Genomic DNA, 15,509 nt, shown 5'->3' with positions numbered 1-15,509 from the left:
CAGTCTGTTTCTGTCACCTGACAAGTTACTTTAAAAACAATCAACCACGGTACAGATACAAACTGTCTTTTCGACATCGTCATAGATTGTGACGTACGTACTAATCATTATTATTATGAGTAACTAGCGGTCCGCCCCGGCTTCGCCCGTGGTACATGTTTACGTTTTCTCTACGTAAGAACCATCCTCGTACTTCAAGGAATATAATAAAAAAAAAAGAATTATCGAAATCGGTTCAGCCGTTCTCGAGTTATGCGCTTACCAACACATGTTGCGATTCATTTTTATATATAAGAAGAAGAAGAAGAAAGAAGAAGAAGAAGATAATAATATTTGGGGATGCTGTACACTGAATCAAAAAAAAAAAAATATCATTTTGCATGTATGTTAAGAGATGAAGCCTCGCTTAAATAAAAATATAAATAAAATATGTACATAACAATATAAATTATTATTATTTGACACGGTCGTGTTCACTGCGCATCGCTCGTCGTTTGTGTTCGCTCGCATTTCACGGCGTCATGCCCACCGCAATCACTAGGACGCGTAGCCGTTATATATTAAATCAGATGGTGTCTTAAAAAAAAAACATACTTTAGTGATCGGCGCGTATCGTTGTACGTATCAGTTTTTCGTTTATTATAATATTATCAAAGAAAACGGTAAATAATGTCTGGACGCGGTAAAGGCGGTAAAGTGAAGGGGAAGGCAAAGTCACGTTCCAACCGTGCCGGTCTGCAGTTCCCCGTCGGCCGTATTCACAGATTGCTCAGGAAGGGCAATTACGCTGAGCGCGTGGGCGCCGGTGCCCCGGTCTACCTGGCGGCCGTGATGGAGTACCTGGCGGCTGAAGTTCTCGAGTTGGCCGGCAACGCGGCGCGCGACAACAAGAAGACTAGAATTATTCCGAGACATCTGCAATTGGCCATACGTAACGACGAAGAGCTGAACAAGCTCCTCTCCGGCGTGACCATAGCACAGGGCGGTGTATTGCCTAACATTCAGGCTGTGCTGCTGCCCAAGAAGACGGAGAAGAAGGCCTAATTGGATTGCATTGCATTTACCAATAACGCTACAATTACATATTTTTATGTATGTTCATCATAATATTATGAATTGTTCAAAAGGCCCTTTTCAGGGCCGCAATATATGTCTTGACAACAACGATAGATAGAGTTTCTAGCAGCCTAAACTCTCATCTCTTCAGTGATCGTTTACCATTTGACACGTACCAGAACATGAATAATATTAATCTATGTGTTTCGCCCGCATTTAATATTATATTATAATATAGCCTTTAACCCTAGAACCGTATCCATATTAGAATTTCATTAACGCTACCCAGGTGTACAAGACGTGTAGGTACCCCGATGAAAAAAAAGTAACATTCATTTGAGTATTTTTAATTTAATTTATAATGGCATTTTTGTATTTGATCAGTAGTTCCTGAGATTAGCGCGTTCAAACAAACAAACTCTTCAGCTTTATAATATTAGGATATAGATAAGAATTATACATAATTATTATAGATGTTTAGTTTATAATAAACCTTCTTGTTGAACGCATCAAAATCCGTTCCATTTTATGTTTGTTTGTAATATATATAATAACTAGCTGTGCCCCGCGGTTTCACCCGCATTGCTCCGCTCCTATTGGTCTTAGCGTGATTATATATAGCCTATAATAGCCTTCCTCGATAAATGGGCTATCTAACACCGAAAGAATTTCTGAAATTCGATTAGTAGTTCCTGAGATTAGCGTGTTCAAATAAACAAACAAACAAACTCTTCAGCTTTATAATATTAATTATAGATAATGTTCGTTCGTTAATCGTTTTCGTCAAGCGGGAAACTTGGAATATTGAAACTGTTTGGCGAGGCGAGCAACTGTTTTCATACTTCGTATTGTGTAAGCTGGAAATTTAAATAAATGTTAAATCAAGTAAAATTTTTAATAAATAGGTACTTGCTATTGTTTGGATACTATAGATTTATTTATTTATCATTTTATTTGATTTTGATATTTTATTTAAAGAAAAACCCGTTCCCGTAGGATTTCCGGGATAAAACCTTCTAATCTTATGTCCTTTCTCGGGTATCAAAATATCTCTAAGTATACCAAATTTCATGCAAATTGGTTCAGTAGTTAAGGCGTGATTGAGTAACAGACATACAGACAGAGTTACTTTCGCATTTATAATATTAGTATGGATAACAACAAACAATTGATGGAAAATTACCATACCTTTCAATGCTGCCTGCCTTTCAATTTTCTCGGTTTTGGAGACGACTGTATATTATGTTTTTATGTTTCCATATTATGCTTTCCAGAAATAAAGACGATGCTTAATTTGTGTGTGCACATGCATGCACATTTTTGTGGTTATCCTAAAAACAAATTAATAATAAATTATATACCATCATGATTAAGCTCGATATTTTTATACATGTTACATAATTTTTTTCACTCACAACCATTTTATTATATTAATTATTAATATAACAACGCGATGCGATTTCATGTACTATCTTTGAATCAATATTATAATTATTTTGACAGACATCGTCAGTTTGATTTATTGGTGTCAATTTAAAAAAAAAAAGAAAAGTTTAACACAAATAAGGTTTCATATCTTTAATTAAGTTAAGATATTAAATAAAATCCTCCTTGGTGATTCCCAATTCGACTGTAGTCTGTACTGTTATTTTACCTCAGCCTTATGTGATTTAAAAAAATAAATAAAATGCCAAATGTAAACATCTAAATGATTCACCGCATGTTCACCGCCCACTGTGTGGAGGGGACGCTTACGCTCCACGGTATTGGCCGATAACCAAAAGTGCTAGCTCGCATTACTAACCGACGGCCGTAACGCCGTGTGGCGCGATCTAGACCGGTTTTTGAACCGAAAAATTTTATACAGTTTCTATTGATTGAACTTATACTACAACAAGCAACATGCCGCCAAAAACGAGTGGAAAGGCCGCCAAGAAGTCCGGCAAAGCGCAGAAGAACATCTCGAAGTCTGACAAGAAAAAGAAGAAGCACAAGAGGAAGGAGAGCTACGCCATTTACATTTACAAGGTGCTCAAGCAGGTCCACCCCGACACCGGTATCTCCTCGAAGGCCATGTCCATCATGAACTCGTTCGTGAACGACATTTTCGAGCGCATCGCCGCGGAGGCGTCCCGGCTCGCTCACTACAACAAGCGGTCGACCATCACGTCGCGAGAGGTGCAAACCTCCGTGCGGCTGCTGCTGCCCGGCGAGCTCGCCAAGCACGCGGTCAGCGAGGGCACAAAGGCTGTCACCAAGTACACGAGCTCCAAGTGAGCGGTGAGCGGTCGTCGGGACAACGGCGTGGCGTGTTCGACTTATCGAACGCCCGCTCGCTCGCGTTTTGTGTTTATTATTATTATATACTATCAAAACAACAACGGCCCTTTTCAGGGCCACAATATATTTCATGAATGAATTGTGTGTGTGTGTACACGCCAAAAATACGTTTCTCCAACACGAACAACAGCAGTGAGAAAAAAAAAAACCTAAATTTGTAAGTAATTTTGAAATTCGAATTTCGAATTATACGTTCAACAATAATTATTAACGTTGGTCATATTTTGTGGGTATGATTTATTTTATTTTATTTACAAACTAGGGCTTCGCCCGTGGTACATATTATTTCGCAATAATAAAAAGTAGCCTATGTATGTTCTTTCTCAGCGTCTAAAGATTGTCTGTGCCAAATTTCATCAAAATCGGTCCAGTAGTTTTGATGATGAGCCTATTCATTAACAAACAAAGTTTTCCTCTTTATAATATTAGTGTAGATACAATATTATGATTGTCAGATCTACCAACCCGATATGCACACAACATTTCATGAGAATCGATCGAGCCGTTTCGTAGGAGTTTAACTTTAATTGGTTTAGATTATACAGAAGAATAAAATATAATCTAAAAATCTATATAGGTAGGTAGGTAGGTAGGTAGGTAGGTACGTACAATATAAAAATGAGACCCGTTTCGCGTTGTCACGGCATCACGTGTGAACGGCTGAACCGATTTCGATAATTCTTTCTTATCAAGTATATTCCTTATTATAATATTAGGATATAGATAAAAATTATACATAATTATTATAGATGTTTAGTTTATAATAAACCTTCTTGTTGAACGCATCAAAATCCGTTCCGTTTCATTTTATGTTTGTTTGTAATATAATATATATAATAATAACAACAAACAATTGATGGAAAATTACCATACCTTTCAATGCTGCCTGCCTTTCAATTTTCTCGGTTTTGGAGACGACTGTATATTATGTTTTTATGTTTCCATATTATGCTTTCCAGAAATAAAGACGATGCTTAATTTGTGTGTGCACATGCATGCACATTTTTGCGGTTATCCTAAAAACAAATTCATAATAAATTATATACCATCATGATTTGGCTCGATATTTTTATACATGTTACATAATTTTTTTTCACTCACAACCATTTTATTACTTATATATTAATATAACAACGCAATGCGATTTCATGTACTATCTTTGAATCAATATTATATTTATTTTGACAGACATCGTCAGTTTGATTTATTGGTGTCAATTTAAAAAAATAAAAAAGTTTAACACAAATAAGGTTTCATATCTTTAATTAAGTTAAGATATTAAATAAAATCCTCCTTGATGATTCCCAATTCGACTGTAGTCTGTACTGTTATTTTACCTCAGCCTTATGTCAAAACGTAAATTTAATTGATATACAACAAAAAATTAATATTAATTATTAAATGGAGAAATAATTAAACTTGTACAGTTAATTTGAAGTTATTTTTTTTTTTTAATAACTGTTTAACAAATAAATGGTAGATTGATTAGTTATCGCCCGCGGCTGTGCCTGCATTGTTCAGAACGTAACAAATTATATATACTAAAAGCTTCCTCGAGATGCAGCCTATCTATTGAAATAAACCGCATCAAAATCGGTTCTCTAGTTTTAATTATACAAATTTATATAGGGAATATAGCACACACGGACAGACATTCAAACCGATTTTCTGTTATATTTATATAGTTTTGTGTTTTGCAATAGTTTTGGTAAATTAATATTTTGTACTAGATTTCCGCCCGCGGCTTCGCCCGCGTTTTCAAAGGAAAACCCGCATAGTTCCCGTTCCCGCGGGATTTCCGGGATAAAACCTACCCTATGTGTTAATCCAAGTTACCTTCTATATGTGTGCTAAATTTCATTGTAATCGGTTCAGTAGTATTTTTCCGGACGTATAGAAATTTTCCTGGCGTATGGAAATTTTCCGGACTGAGAAAATTTTTCCTAACCTAACCTAACCCAACCTAACCTAACCTAACCTAACCTAACCTAACCTAACGTAACCTAACGTAACCTAACGTAACGTAACCTAACCTAACCTAACCTAACCTAACCTAACCTAACGTAACCTAACGTAACCTAACCTAACCTAACCTAACCTAACCTAACCTAACCTAACGTAACCTAACGTAACCTAACGTAACCTAACGTAACCTAACGTAACCTAACCTAACGTAACCTAACGTAACCTAACCTAACCTAACGTAACGTAACCTAACGTAACCTAACGTAACCTAACGTAACCTAACCTAACCTAACCTAACCTAACGTAACCTAACGTAACCTAACGTAACCTAACGTAACCTAACGTAACCTAACGTAACCTAACGTAACCTAACGTAACCTAACCTAACCTAACCTAACGTAACCTAACGTAACCTAACCTAACCTAACCTAACCTAACGTAACGTAACCTAACGTAACGTAACCTAACGTAACCTAACCTAACCTAACCTAACCTAACCTCTCCTAACCTAACCTCTCCTAACCTAACCTAACCTAACCTAACCTAACCTAACCTATCCTTTTCCACCTTATAGAAATTTTTCCTGACGTATAGAAATTTTCCTGGCTTATATAAATGTTCCTGACTTATAGAAATTTTCCTGGCGTATAGAAATTTTCCGGACTTATGATAATTCTCCTATCTTATAGAAATTTTCCTTTCTTATGGAATAATCAACTTGAAGATTACTCGAGATCTCAAAAACGGCGCAACGGATTTTGATGCGGTTTATTTTAATAGATATAATTTTTAAATGTTCATAAAATTTGCAACCGAACGAGGCCGCGGCGAATTTCTAGTTAGGTATATTATGAACGTATTATGTATTTGTTGGTATTTTTTTTTTTAGTGCTGTTTTGTTTTGGTATACGAAAATACCTATGTAGAGTATGAAGTAAAATAAATATAGTTTGAAAAACTAAAAAACACGCTTTCAAGTTAGATACTTACCACTAAAAAGTAGAAAATAATAATTCTTTAATCTTGTAATCAAGCAATAACCAAGACATATTTTATTTTTGAACGCATTTTTATGAAACTTTGCACCTATGTAGAGTATGTATGAAGTAAAATAAAAAAGTAGAATAATTTCCATCCATTTTGGATAAGACCGTACATGTAAATTTAATGAATAGATCCAGTACGACCATACCATAATGACGAACATAACAATATTATGACATGGGCTGTGTATGACATTGACAATATTATGACAGTGCAGATTGCACATTGCACATTGAAGATCGTTTTTCTTTTTTTTTTTTTGTTTTCGAGTTCGAGTAGTTAATTTTGCATCAGGAATCGTGCAAATCCAACACAAAACTTTGATTATTATTATTTTATCTCTCTTTTCTCGACATACACACCGCGCGAACGGTTACTTATCGATGTCTCTCTCGCACTCGACTACGATGAATAACGAAACGGAGACGAGTGTACCTAATGTGTTTATAAAAACGGCGTCGTACGCGTTTTCGTATTCATACCGGGTTTGGCACTCGAGCTGAGCACTCGTGCTTAGCAAGAGCGCCCTACCTGCCGTCTATTGTTCTCCGTAGAGACGGGGGACCGCTACCTGAGATTCGCCGAAAGGCAAATTCCGGGAAGTGACCCGCGCCTTTGTTGTGAACAATAGCGACCGATAAGCGACCGGTCCCACCCCGCCTGCTCAGGTAGTTTACTACCTGGTCAGTCGCGGTGCAACCGCAGCTGCACTCGCAGCGTACAACTAATTCTTGTTTCTCGACGCGCCAGTCGCGGTTTCTCCGTTGCCCACCTAACGGTGTCAAACGGGCTTCGGAGAAATTAACACCATCCGGTGGAAGTATCTGTGGGGCGCAGATACCGCACGTTTGTATAAACGGCGTACAGCCTCACCGCTTCGGGAGCTTTTCGGTGACTGTGAGTCCGGGGTCCTCTTAGTAGGCACTGCCACGGCGGGCAGGTACTCCAACTGCTCGCTAGCGCCCGGACTCGGCCGAGAACTACTCCTGACGGGTCCACGTCACGCTTTCGCAGGGGGTCACTCCAAGACCCCTGCGAACTGTTAGGTAGTGACAACCTCACCCCGCTATCACCAGCGGGACGCACCAAACACACCACACACACATACATACGTGTAGGCACACAACCCCCCCCCGCCCGGAAGCGGGGAGGGCCGCTAGGACGACGATTAGGAAAAATAAAAACCGTTAGGATGTCCGATTCGTTGGAGGACCTAGATATAAAAGCCTTTATGGCTTTCTTAGTCAGGGAGAACCCGGAGGTGCTGGATGCATTTAAAGCACACAGCGCCGCCGGGGCTCAAAAACTTGCCGCGCCCGTTGCGCAACCGTTAAGGGACTCTCCTGAGTCCCCACCGCTGTCCCCAGTGGCAGTCGAAGCGGGGTTCGAAGCCCCGACCGTTATGGAGTGCGAGAGCGCTCCAGAGTCAGAGTCGATAGCTTCGGAGGCGGAGTCCTCAAATTCGTCAGACGGCTTCGAAACCGTCACAAATAAAAAGAGACGCAAACTAAAAAATGCTGCTCCGCCCGCCAAACGGAACGCGACCGTTCGCGATTCCGCGCGCGCCGAATCTAGCCGTGCGCCCCCCGCCCCTCAGGCATCCGCCCCTCAGGCACCCGAAGGCCCGACCGCGGGCAACGCCGCGACGCGTAAACCGCCCTCCCCTCCCCCCGTCTATGTGAGGGATAAGTCCGCGTGGCTGAAGATCTCAGCCTTTTTAGATAGTGAAGGAATCTCCTTCAAAGCTCGTCCAACTAAGGACAACATTCGAGTTCAGTTATTAACGTCTACCCATCACAGGGTTTTCACTTCATATTTAAGAGACCAAAACATAGGCGGTCATTCGTTCCCCCTTCCGGAGGAACGCTCTTTAAGAGTCGTTATAAAAGGGATCCCCAAAGAGATCTCTGCCGATCAAGTCTTCAATGACTTGAAAGACCAAGGTTTCCCTGTGCAGGAGTGCTTCCGCATGCACAATAGAATCACTAAAGCACCATATGACATGGTCCTCGCGGTCCTAGATCGTACCCCGAAGGGTAAAGACATTTTTAAAATGCGGCATTGCTGCAAACTTTCAGGGCTCAAGGTGGAAACACCCGACTCCCACAGCTATATTAGACAGTGTCATCGCTGTCAACTTTACGGGCACTCTGCTCGTAACTGTTTCTCGCGGCCTCGCTGCGTCAAATGTTTAGGCGACCACGGCACGGAGGATTGCACGAGGTCCAAGGATTTGCCTAATGAGGATCCACCGTCCTGCGTGCTCTGTGAGACTTCGGGTCACCCCGCGAACTACCGGGGTTGCCCGAAGGCTCCCAGACACAGGGCTGGGGGTCGCCAGAAGGCGAACAAACCTCGCGGGATCGCCCGCGCCGGGGCTCAACCCCCACAACCAAAGCCGGCCTTTATACCGGCTCCACCACCCAAAACAAACGCTTGGGCGAAACCTCCGTCACTAGTGACGCAGGCCCAGCCGAGCGTGGCGGCGCCGCCTTCAGCGGCTCCCGCCATACAAGCAGCACCGAAGCCTTCAGCTGAAGTGCACTCACTAGAATTAGCCTCGCCTAACGAGTTCTTAGCAAACGTTATCTACATTAGGAATTATGTTAAAAACCTCAACCTCAACCCTGATGAGGTAAATCTAGTGGCCGAGAAATTAAGAAACGCCAAAAGCCGTGATGAGGCCATGATCACTGTATTCACCCATTGGGAGTTAATAAATAAAATCAACACAACTCCCTAATGGCTACTACAGCTAGAATTAAACCCAGAGCGATCTCCGTAGTTACTTTTAACGCGGACGGCCTTCTCAAACAGACTAACTTAGTTAGGGACTTTGTCACTAGACGGCGTGTCGATGTGCTAGTAATGCAAGAGACATTCCTTAAGCCTTTTAACCGCAATCCGCGAATCGCCAACTACATGTTGGTGCGTAACGACCGCGTAAACAGCCCCTTAGGCGGCACCCTTATATATTACAGAAGGGCCTTGCACTGCACGCCCATCGACACGCCGCCTCTAATTAACTTAGAAGCCACAGTGATCAAGGTGTCTATGACCGGTCATCAACCCGTCATAATCGCCTCGGTCTATCTCTCACCGTCAAAGGCAATCTTGGAGAGCGATCTCAGAGCCTTGCTTGCACTGGGCGACTCGGTCATTCTGGCCGGCGACCTCAACTGCAAGCACTGGAACTGGAATAGCTCCTACGAGAATGCCAATGGCAAACGACTAGACCGACTGACTGACCTACTTAACGTCACGATTGTAGGCCCCTTAGAACCGACTCATTTTCCGAAGAACACGGGACACAGACAGGACGTGCTCGATGTGGCGGTGATGCGGAACGTGACGCTACAGTTGCGCTCCGTTGAAACGTTGCACGAGCTCGACTCTGATCACAGGCCCGTGTTATTCGAACTGGGTCCCCCCGATAGCACCACCGTAGAGTACATGACGAAGGTAGACTGGCGAAAGTTGCACGAGGCCTTACAGCCCGTCGACTCGCCAGAACTGGAGTCTGTACCTGACAAAATCGACACGGTCGTAGAGGCGCTCGACGCGGTCTCCTCGGTCACCAGCCACATTCAATCCAAGATTGAATACGCGTCCCGGCGGGTCCCCGTTGGCCTCGGCCACCGGTTGGATCTGCCCCCGGACGTACGAAGGCTGGTGGGCGATAAGAACGCGGCGACGCGCGCCTACGACCGAGCACCGACAGACGAAAACCGTAGAATACTTCGTTCCTTACAGAGAGAGGTAAGAGAACGAATTCACGAAATACGCAACGAGCGGTGGGACTCTTTACTTAGCGATCTCTCTCCCTCGCACACTGCCTACTGGCGGCTTGCGAGGACTCTCAAATCTGATGGTATTGCCGCCACGCCACCGCTCATTCGTCCTGACCAACCTCCCGCTTTTGACGATTTTGAGAAGGCCGAATGCTTAGCTGACAGTTTAGAGGAACAATGTTCCCCCAATCTCGACATGACCGACTCGACTCACATTAACGTAGTTAATCAAGAGATCGCACGTTTTACCGAAACCCCTCGTATCGATGCCGAGCCCTTGTCACCAACGACGGCCACCGAAGTAAAATCACTTATCAAGTCACTTGCCAATAGGAAGTCCCCAGGCGGAGACTCTATTCCCAATAGAGCTCTAAAAAGCCTGCCGCCCGCCCTTATCGCTCTCCTAGTAGCCACCTTTAATTGTCTCCTGGCCAATTGTACCTTCCCCGCTAAGTGGAAGGAAGCAATTGTGATCGGGATCCACAAACCGGGCAAACCCCGGAACGTGGCATCTAGTTACCGTCCCATCAGTCTCCTCAGCTCTCTGGGGAAAATCTATGAGAGAATCATCTCTAAACGCCTCTGGGACGCAGTCATTGCCAAAAAGCTGCTCCCGGACGAACAGTTCGGTTTTAGGCGAGCTCACTCATGTCCTCACCAAGTACACCGCATCACGGAGTACATTCTCGCGGGCCTCACCCGCCTCACACCCCACAGAACGGGAGCGGTCTTCTTTGACGTAGCGAAGGCGTTCGACAAGGTCTGGCACAACGGTTTGATTTACAAACTGTACACTCTCGGCGTGCCAGACAGTCTCGTGTTCATCATACGAGACTACTTGTCTAACCGGTCCTTCCGCTACAGACTAGACGGCACGCTCTCGTCTTCACGTCCCATCCAGGCCGGAGTCCCTCAGGGCTCCGTCTTGTCGCCCCTCCTATTCGCGCTATACACTAGCGACATCCCTAAGCACGATAAAGTGCAACTATCCCTCTTCGCGGACGACACGGCACTCTACGTGTCGAGTCCATACCGCAAAAGAATAACTCCACTCCTACAATCCGCGACCGATGCACTAGGCAAATGGTTTCGCAAATGGGGTATCACTGTGAACCCCGACAAGAGCGCCGCCGTGCTCTTCAGGCGCGGCGGCCCCGAGGCCATAGATAGTGTCAAACTCTATGGCCAAGTCATTCCGTGGCAAAAGCACACCAAATTCTTAGGCGTCACTCTAGACGCACACATGTCATTTAAAGCCCACATTAAGGCAGTCCGTAAGAAAGCCAGCTATGTTCTTAGCCGGCTCTATTACCTTATAAACAGTCGCAGTAAAATGTCCCTTAGACATAAGGTGACACTTTACAAAACGGTGGTCCGTCCTATCCTCACTTATAGTAGTGTAGTTTTCGCGCATTGCGCTCCCAGCTCCATACACAAGCTCCAGACGATTCAGTCGCGGTTCATGAGAACGGCGACTGGAGCGCCCTGGTTCGTGCGTAACGTGGACCTACATAGGGACCTAGAACTCCCCACCATAGCCCAATGGATGAAGCAAGCGTCTAAGCGCTACTTCGACAAGGCTAAAAACCACCCCAACCCATTGGTGACAAAGGCCATCGCATACGTCGCGAATCCCGATCCCACTCGTCGTCGCAGGCGGCCGAGACACGTCTTGGACGACTCCGACGACGACATTACCAAAGCCAACGCACGGCTAGACTCGGCGATTGAAGCCCAACGTCGAACCAACCGCGACACCGCACACACCACAGCAGAAAGCGTACACCGTCTTCGCCGGCGAAGACGAGGTCCCTTGTTCCGCGTTCCCGCGCCCACCCGGGTGAGCGCCCGTCCGATTAGGGCCCTTCTGGCCTCCTCCACTCAAGCGACAGCTCAAGCCGAGGTTCGTGGTCCCCGTCAAGGGGGGACGCCCTTGTGCATGTCGCTACCAGGGTGAACCTTCAGTTCACCCCCGCGTCCGCGTTAAAATGTAGAAGCCCTTCTGGCTAACATTGAGAGACACCACACAAAAAAAAAAAAAAAAAAAAGCGTTTTCGTATTCATTCGAAGCGCAACCACTTCTCCGTGCGGTCGTATTTGTTGTTTTATTTCTCTATAATAAATATAGTGAATTCGAATTTCGAACAAGCCCCCCGGTCACAATGGCTCGCACAAAGCAGACCGCTCGCAAGTCCACCGGTGGAAAGGCGCCGAGGAAGCAGCTCGCCACCAAAGCGGCCCGCAAGAGTGCGCCCGCAACCGGTGGCGTGAAGAAGCCCCATCGCTACAGGCCCGGCACGGTTGCTCTGCGTGAGATTCGTCGCTACCAGAAGAGCACTGAGCTACTGATCCGCAAGTTGCCGTTCCAACGTCTCGTCCGTGAGATAGCGCAGGACTTCAAGACCGACCTCCGCTTCCAGAGCTCGGCCGTCATGGCCCTGCAGGAGGCGAGCGAAGCGTACCTCGTAGGTCTATTTGAAGACACCAATCTGTGCGCTATACACGCTAAGAGAGTGACCATTATGCCAAAGGACATTCAATTGGCCCGCCGTATCCGTGGTGAACGCGCCTAAGATCCGTTTGTTGTTTGCATTGTTCGTGTCTCGTGTCGTGTCGTGTGGTGTGTGGTTTCAATATGAAATAACATAACATAACATGACATAGCACAGAGGACACGTCATCGGACATCGAATGTTAAAAAAAAAGGCCCTTTTCAGGGCCGCACGTGATTCATTTTAATAGTAGGTACCTAACCTAACTATAAACGTTTTCCACTGTGCAGTAACGGAAACATACAACGAAATATCTAATAATATAATGATAATATTGTTATGAGAATGATAAAATGTATTAATATTATTATATTACTATTATAAACAGAAAACTTACCTACCTGATGAATTTTAGATTTTAGTAATGTAATCATTCAGTAGCCATTAACTTTAAATTCTTCTAATGAAATAGTTTTATTTAATATTATAAATGCAAAAGTTGTTGATGGATGGACGTATGTATGTATGTACCTATGTGTTGAACCGATTACAATGAAATTTAGCACACATAATAATAGAGAGATAATAGAGTACAAGTGAAATGATAGTGAGTGTTGTAGTTTTGCGCGCGTGGGGAAACATATCCATAATACAATAATATATAATATTGTGGAATTAATGAATCGTATGCGGCCCTGAAAAGGGCCTTTTTGTTGTTAATTTGTTTGTTTCAAAATCATCGCCGTGGTGGTCGTACGCCCATCTTTATTCGTACCAAGAATAATAATTATTAAAACGCCGAATCGATTGCATGGAATAATTATTGACGTACGTACGAACGGACGGACGATCTTTGAAGTAACACAATTAATTAACCGCCGAATCCGTAGAGGGTACGTCCCTGACGTTTCAGCGCGTACACGACGTCCATTGCGGTGACGGTCTTCCTCTTTGCGTGCTCGGTGTAAGTGACGGCGTCACGGATCACGTTCTCAAGGAATACCTTGAGAACGCCGCGCGTCTCTTCGTATATCAAACCGGATATACGCTTGACGCCACCCCTGCGAGCGAGACGACGGATCGCGGGCTTCGTGATACCCTGGATGTTGTCACGGAGCACCTTCCTGTGCCGCTTAGCGCCACCTTTTCCGAGCCCCTTGCCTCCTTTACCGCGGCCTGTCATATCGCCGACTGTCTTGCGTTATTCTACTCGTTTACTTGCTTACTCGCTGCGTGCCCGAAAGCTTGTGCGCTCCGCGCCTTTTTTTTTTTTTTTTTTTTTTTTTGTGTGGTGTCTCTCAATGTTAGCCAGAAGGGCTTCTACATTTTAACGCGGACGCGGGGGTGAACTGAAGGTTCACCCTGGTAGCGACATGCACAAGGGCGTCCCCCCTTGACGGGGACCACGAACCTCGGCTTGAGCTGTCGCTTGAGTGGAGGAGGCCAGAAGGGCCCTAATCGGACGGGCGCTCACCCGGGTGGGCGCGGGAACGCGGAACAAGGGACCTCGTCTTCGCCGGCGAAGACGGTGTACGCTTTCTGCTGTGGTGTGTGCGGTGTCGCGGTTGGTTCGACGTTGGGCTTCAATCGCCGAGTCTAGCCGTGCGTTGGCTTTGGTAATGTCGTCGTCGGAGTCGTCCAAGACGTGTCTCGGCCGCCTGCGACGACGAGTGGGATCGGGATTCGCGACGTATGCGATGGCCTTTGTCACCAATGGGTTGGGGTGGTTTTTAGCCTTGTCGAAGTAGCGCTTAGACGCTTGCTTCATCCATTGGGCTATGGTGGGGAGTTCTAGGTCCCTATGTAGGTCCACGTTACGCACGAACCAGGGCGCTCCAGTCGCCGTTCTCATGAACCGCGACTGAATCGTCTGGAGCTTGTGTATGGAGCTGGGAGCGCAATGCGCGAAAACTACACTACTATAAGTGAGGATAGGACGGACCACCGTTTTGTAAAGTGTCACCTTATGTCTAAGGGACATTTTACTGCGACTGTTTATAAGGTAATAGAGCCGGCTAAGAACATAGCTGGCTTTCTTACGGACTGCCTTAATGTGGGCTTTAAATGACATGTGTGCGTCTAGAGTGACGCCTAAGAATTTGGTGTGCTTTTGCCACGGAATGACTTGGCCATAGAGTTTGACACTATCTATGGCCTCGGGGCCGCCGCGCCTGAAGAGCACGGCGGCGCTCTTGTCGGGGTTCACAGTGATACCCCATTTGCGAAACCATTTGCCTAGTGCATCGGTCGCGGATTGTAGGAGTGGAGTTATTCTTTTGCGGTATGGACTCGACACGTAGAGTGCCGTGTCGTCCGCGAAGAGGGATAGTTGCACTTTATCGTGCTTAGGGATGTCGCTAGTGTATAGCGCGAATAGGAGGGGCGACAAGACGGAGCCCTGAGGGACTCCGGCCTGGATGGGACGTGAAGACGAGAGCGTGCCGTCTAGTCTGTAGCGGAAGGACCGGTTAGACAAGTAGTCTCGTATGATGAACACGAGACTGTCTGGCACGCCGAGAGTGTACAGTTTGTAAATCAAACCGTTGTGCCAGACCTTGTCGAACGCCTTCGCTACGTCAAAGAAGACCGCTCCCGTTCTGTGGGGTGTGAGGCGGGTGAGGCCCGCGAGAATGTACTCCGTGATGCGGTGTACTTGGTGAGGACATGAGTGAGCTCGCCTAAAACCGAACTGTTCGTCCGGGAGCAGCTTTTTGGCAATGACTGCGTCCCAGAGGCGTTTAGAGATGATTCTCTCATAGATTTTCCCCAGAGAGCTGAGGAGACTGATGGGACGGTAACTAGATGCCACGTTCCGGGGTTT

The 15,509-nt window shown here is 45.3% G+C and overlaps 4 protein-coding genes across 4 annotated transcripts; 3 read left to right on the top strand and 1 right to left on the bottom strand.

Moving 5' to 3' along the window:
• Positions 1–636: 636 nt before the first annotated feature.
• Positions 637–1,232, top strand: LOC149475580 (histone H2A). The gene has a single exon (XM_089712599.1). It carries the CDS (start codon positions 670–672, stop codon positions 1,042–1,044), a length of 375 nt encoding a protein of 124 aa, XP_089568725.1. The 5' UTR covers positions 637–669; the 3' UTR covers positions 1,045–1,232.
• A 1,705-nt stretch (positions 1,233–2,937) lies between these two features.
• LOC149475579 (histone H2B) lies at positions 2,938–3,458 on the top strand. The gene has a single exon (XM_089712736.1). The coding sequence runs from the start codon at positions 2,959–2,961 to the stop codon at positions 3,331–3,333; it is 375 nt and encodes a 124-aa protein (XP_089568862.1). The 5' UTR covers positions 2,938–2,958; the 3' UTR covers positions 3,334–3,458.
• An 8,792-nt stretch (positions 3,459–12,250) lies between these two features.
• Positions 12,251–13,000, top strand: LOC149475578 (histone H3). Its single transcript, XM_089713197.1, has one exon. The coding sequence runs from the start codon at positions 12,359–12,361 to the stop codon at positions 12,767–12,769; it is 411 nt and encodes a 136-aa protein (XP_089569323.1). The 5' UTR covers positions 12,251–12,358; the 3' UTR covers positions 12,770–13,000.
• Positions 13,001–13,297: 297 nt separating this feature from the next.
• Positions 13,298–13,948, bottom strand: LOC149475577 (histone H4). The gene has a single exon (XM_089712583.1). The coding sequence runs from the start codon at positions 13,869–13,871 to the stop codon at positions 13,560–13,562; it is 312 nt and encodes a 103-aa protein (XP_089568709.1). The 5' UTR covers positions 13,872–13,948; the 3' UTR covers positions 13,298–13,559.
• Positions 13,949–15,509: the final 1,561 nt, after the last annotated feature.

This window comes from Colias philodice, chromosome 29, assembly GCF_061535455.1.
Source record: "Colias philodice isolate Cphi_HAF_F1 chromosome 29, ilColPhil1 Martin Lab GWU primary, whole genome shotgun sequence".
Lineage (NCBI taxonomy): Eukaryota > Metazoa > Arthropoda > Insecta > Lepidoptera > Pieridae > Colias > Colias philodice.
The sequence above is the reverse complement of the archived record's forward strand: the minus strand, read 5'-3'. Positions and strand labels throughout refer to the sequence as shown.

Coding starts and splice junctions, on each gene's coding strand:
- LOC149475580 (XM_089712599.1), top strand. CDS start 670: ATGTCTGGACGCGGTAAAGGCGGTAAAGTGAAGGGGAAGGCAAAGTCA.
- LOC149475579 (XM_089712736.1), top strand. CDS start 2,959: ATGCCGCCAAAAACGAGTGGAAAGGCCGCCAAGAAGTCCGGCAAAGCG.
- LOC149475578 (XM_089713197.1), top strand. CDS start 12,359: ATGGCTCGCACAAAGCAGACCGCTCGCAAGTCCACCGGTGGAAAGGCG.
- LOC149475577 (XM_089712583.1), bottom strand. CDS start 13,871: ATGACAGGCCGCGGTAAAGGAGGCAAGGGGCTCGGAAAAGGTGGCGCT.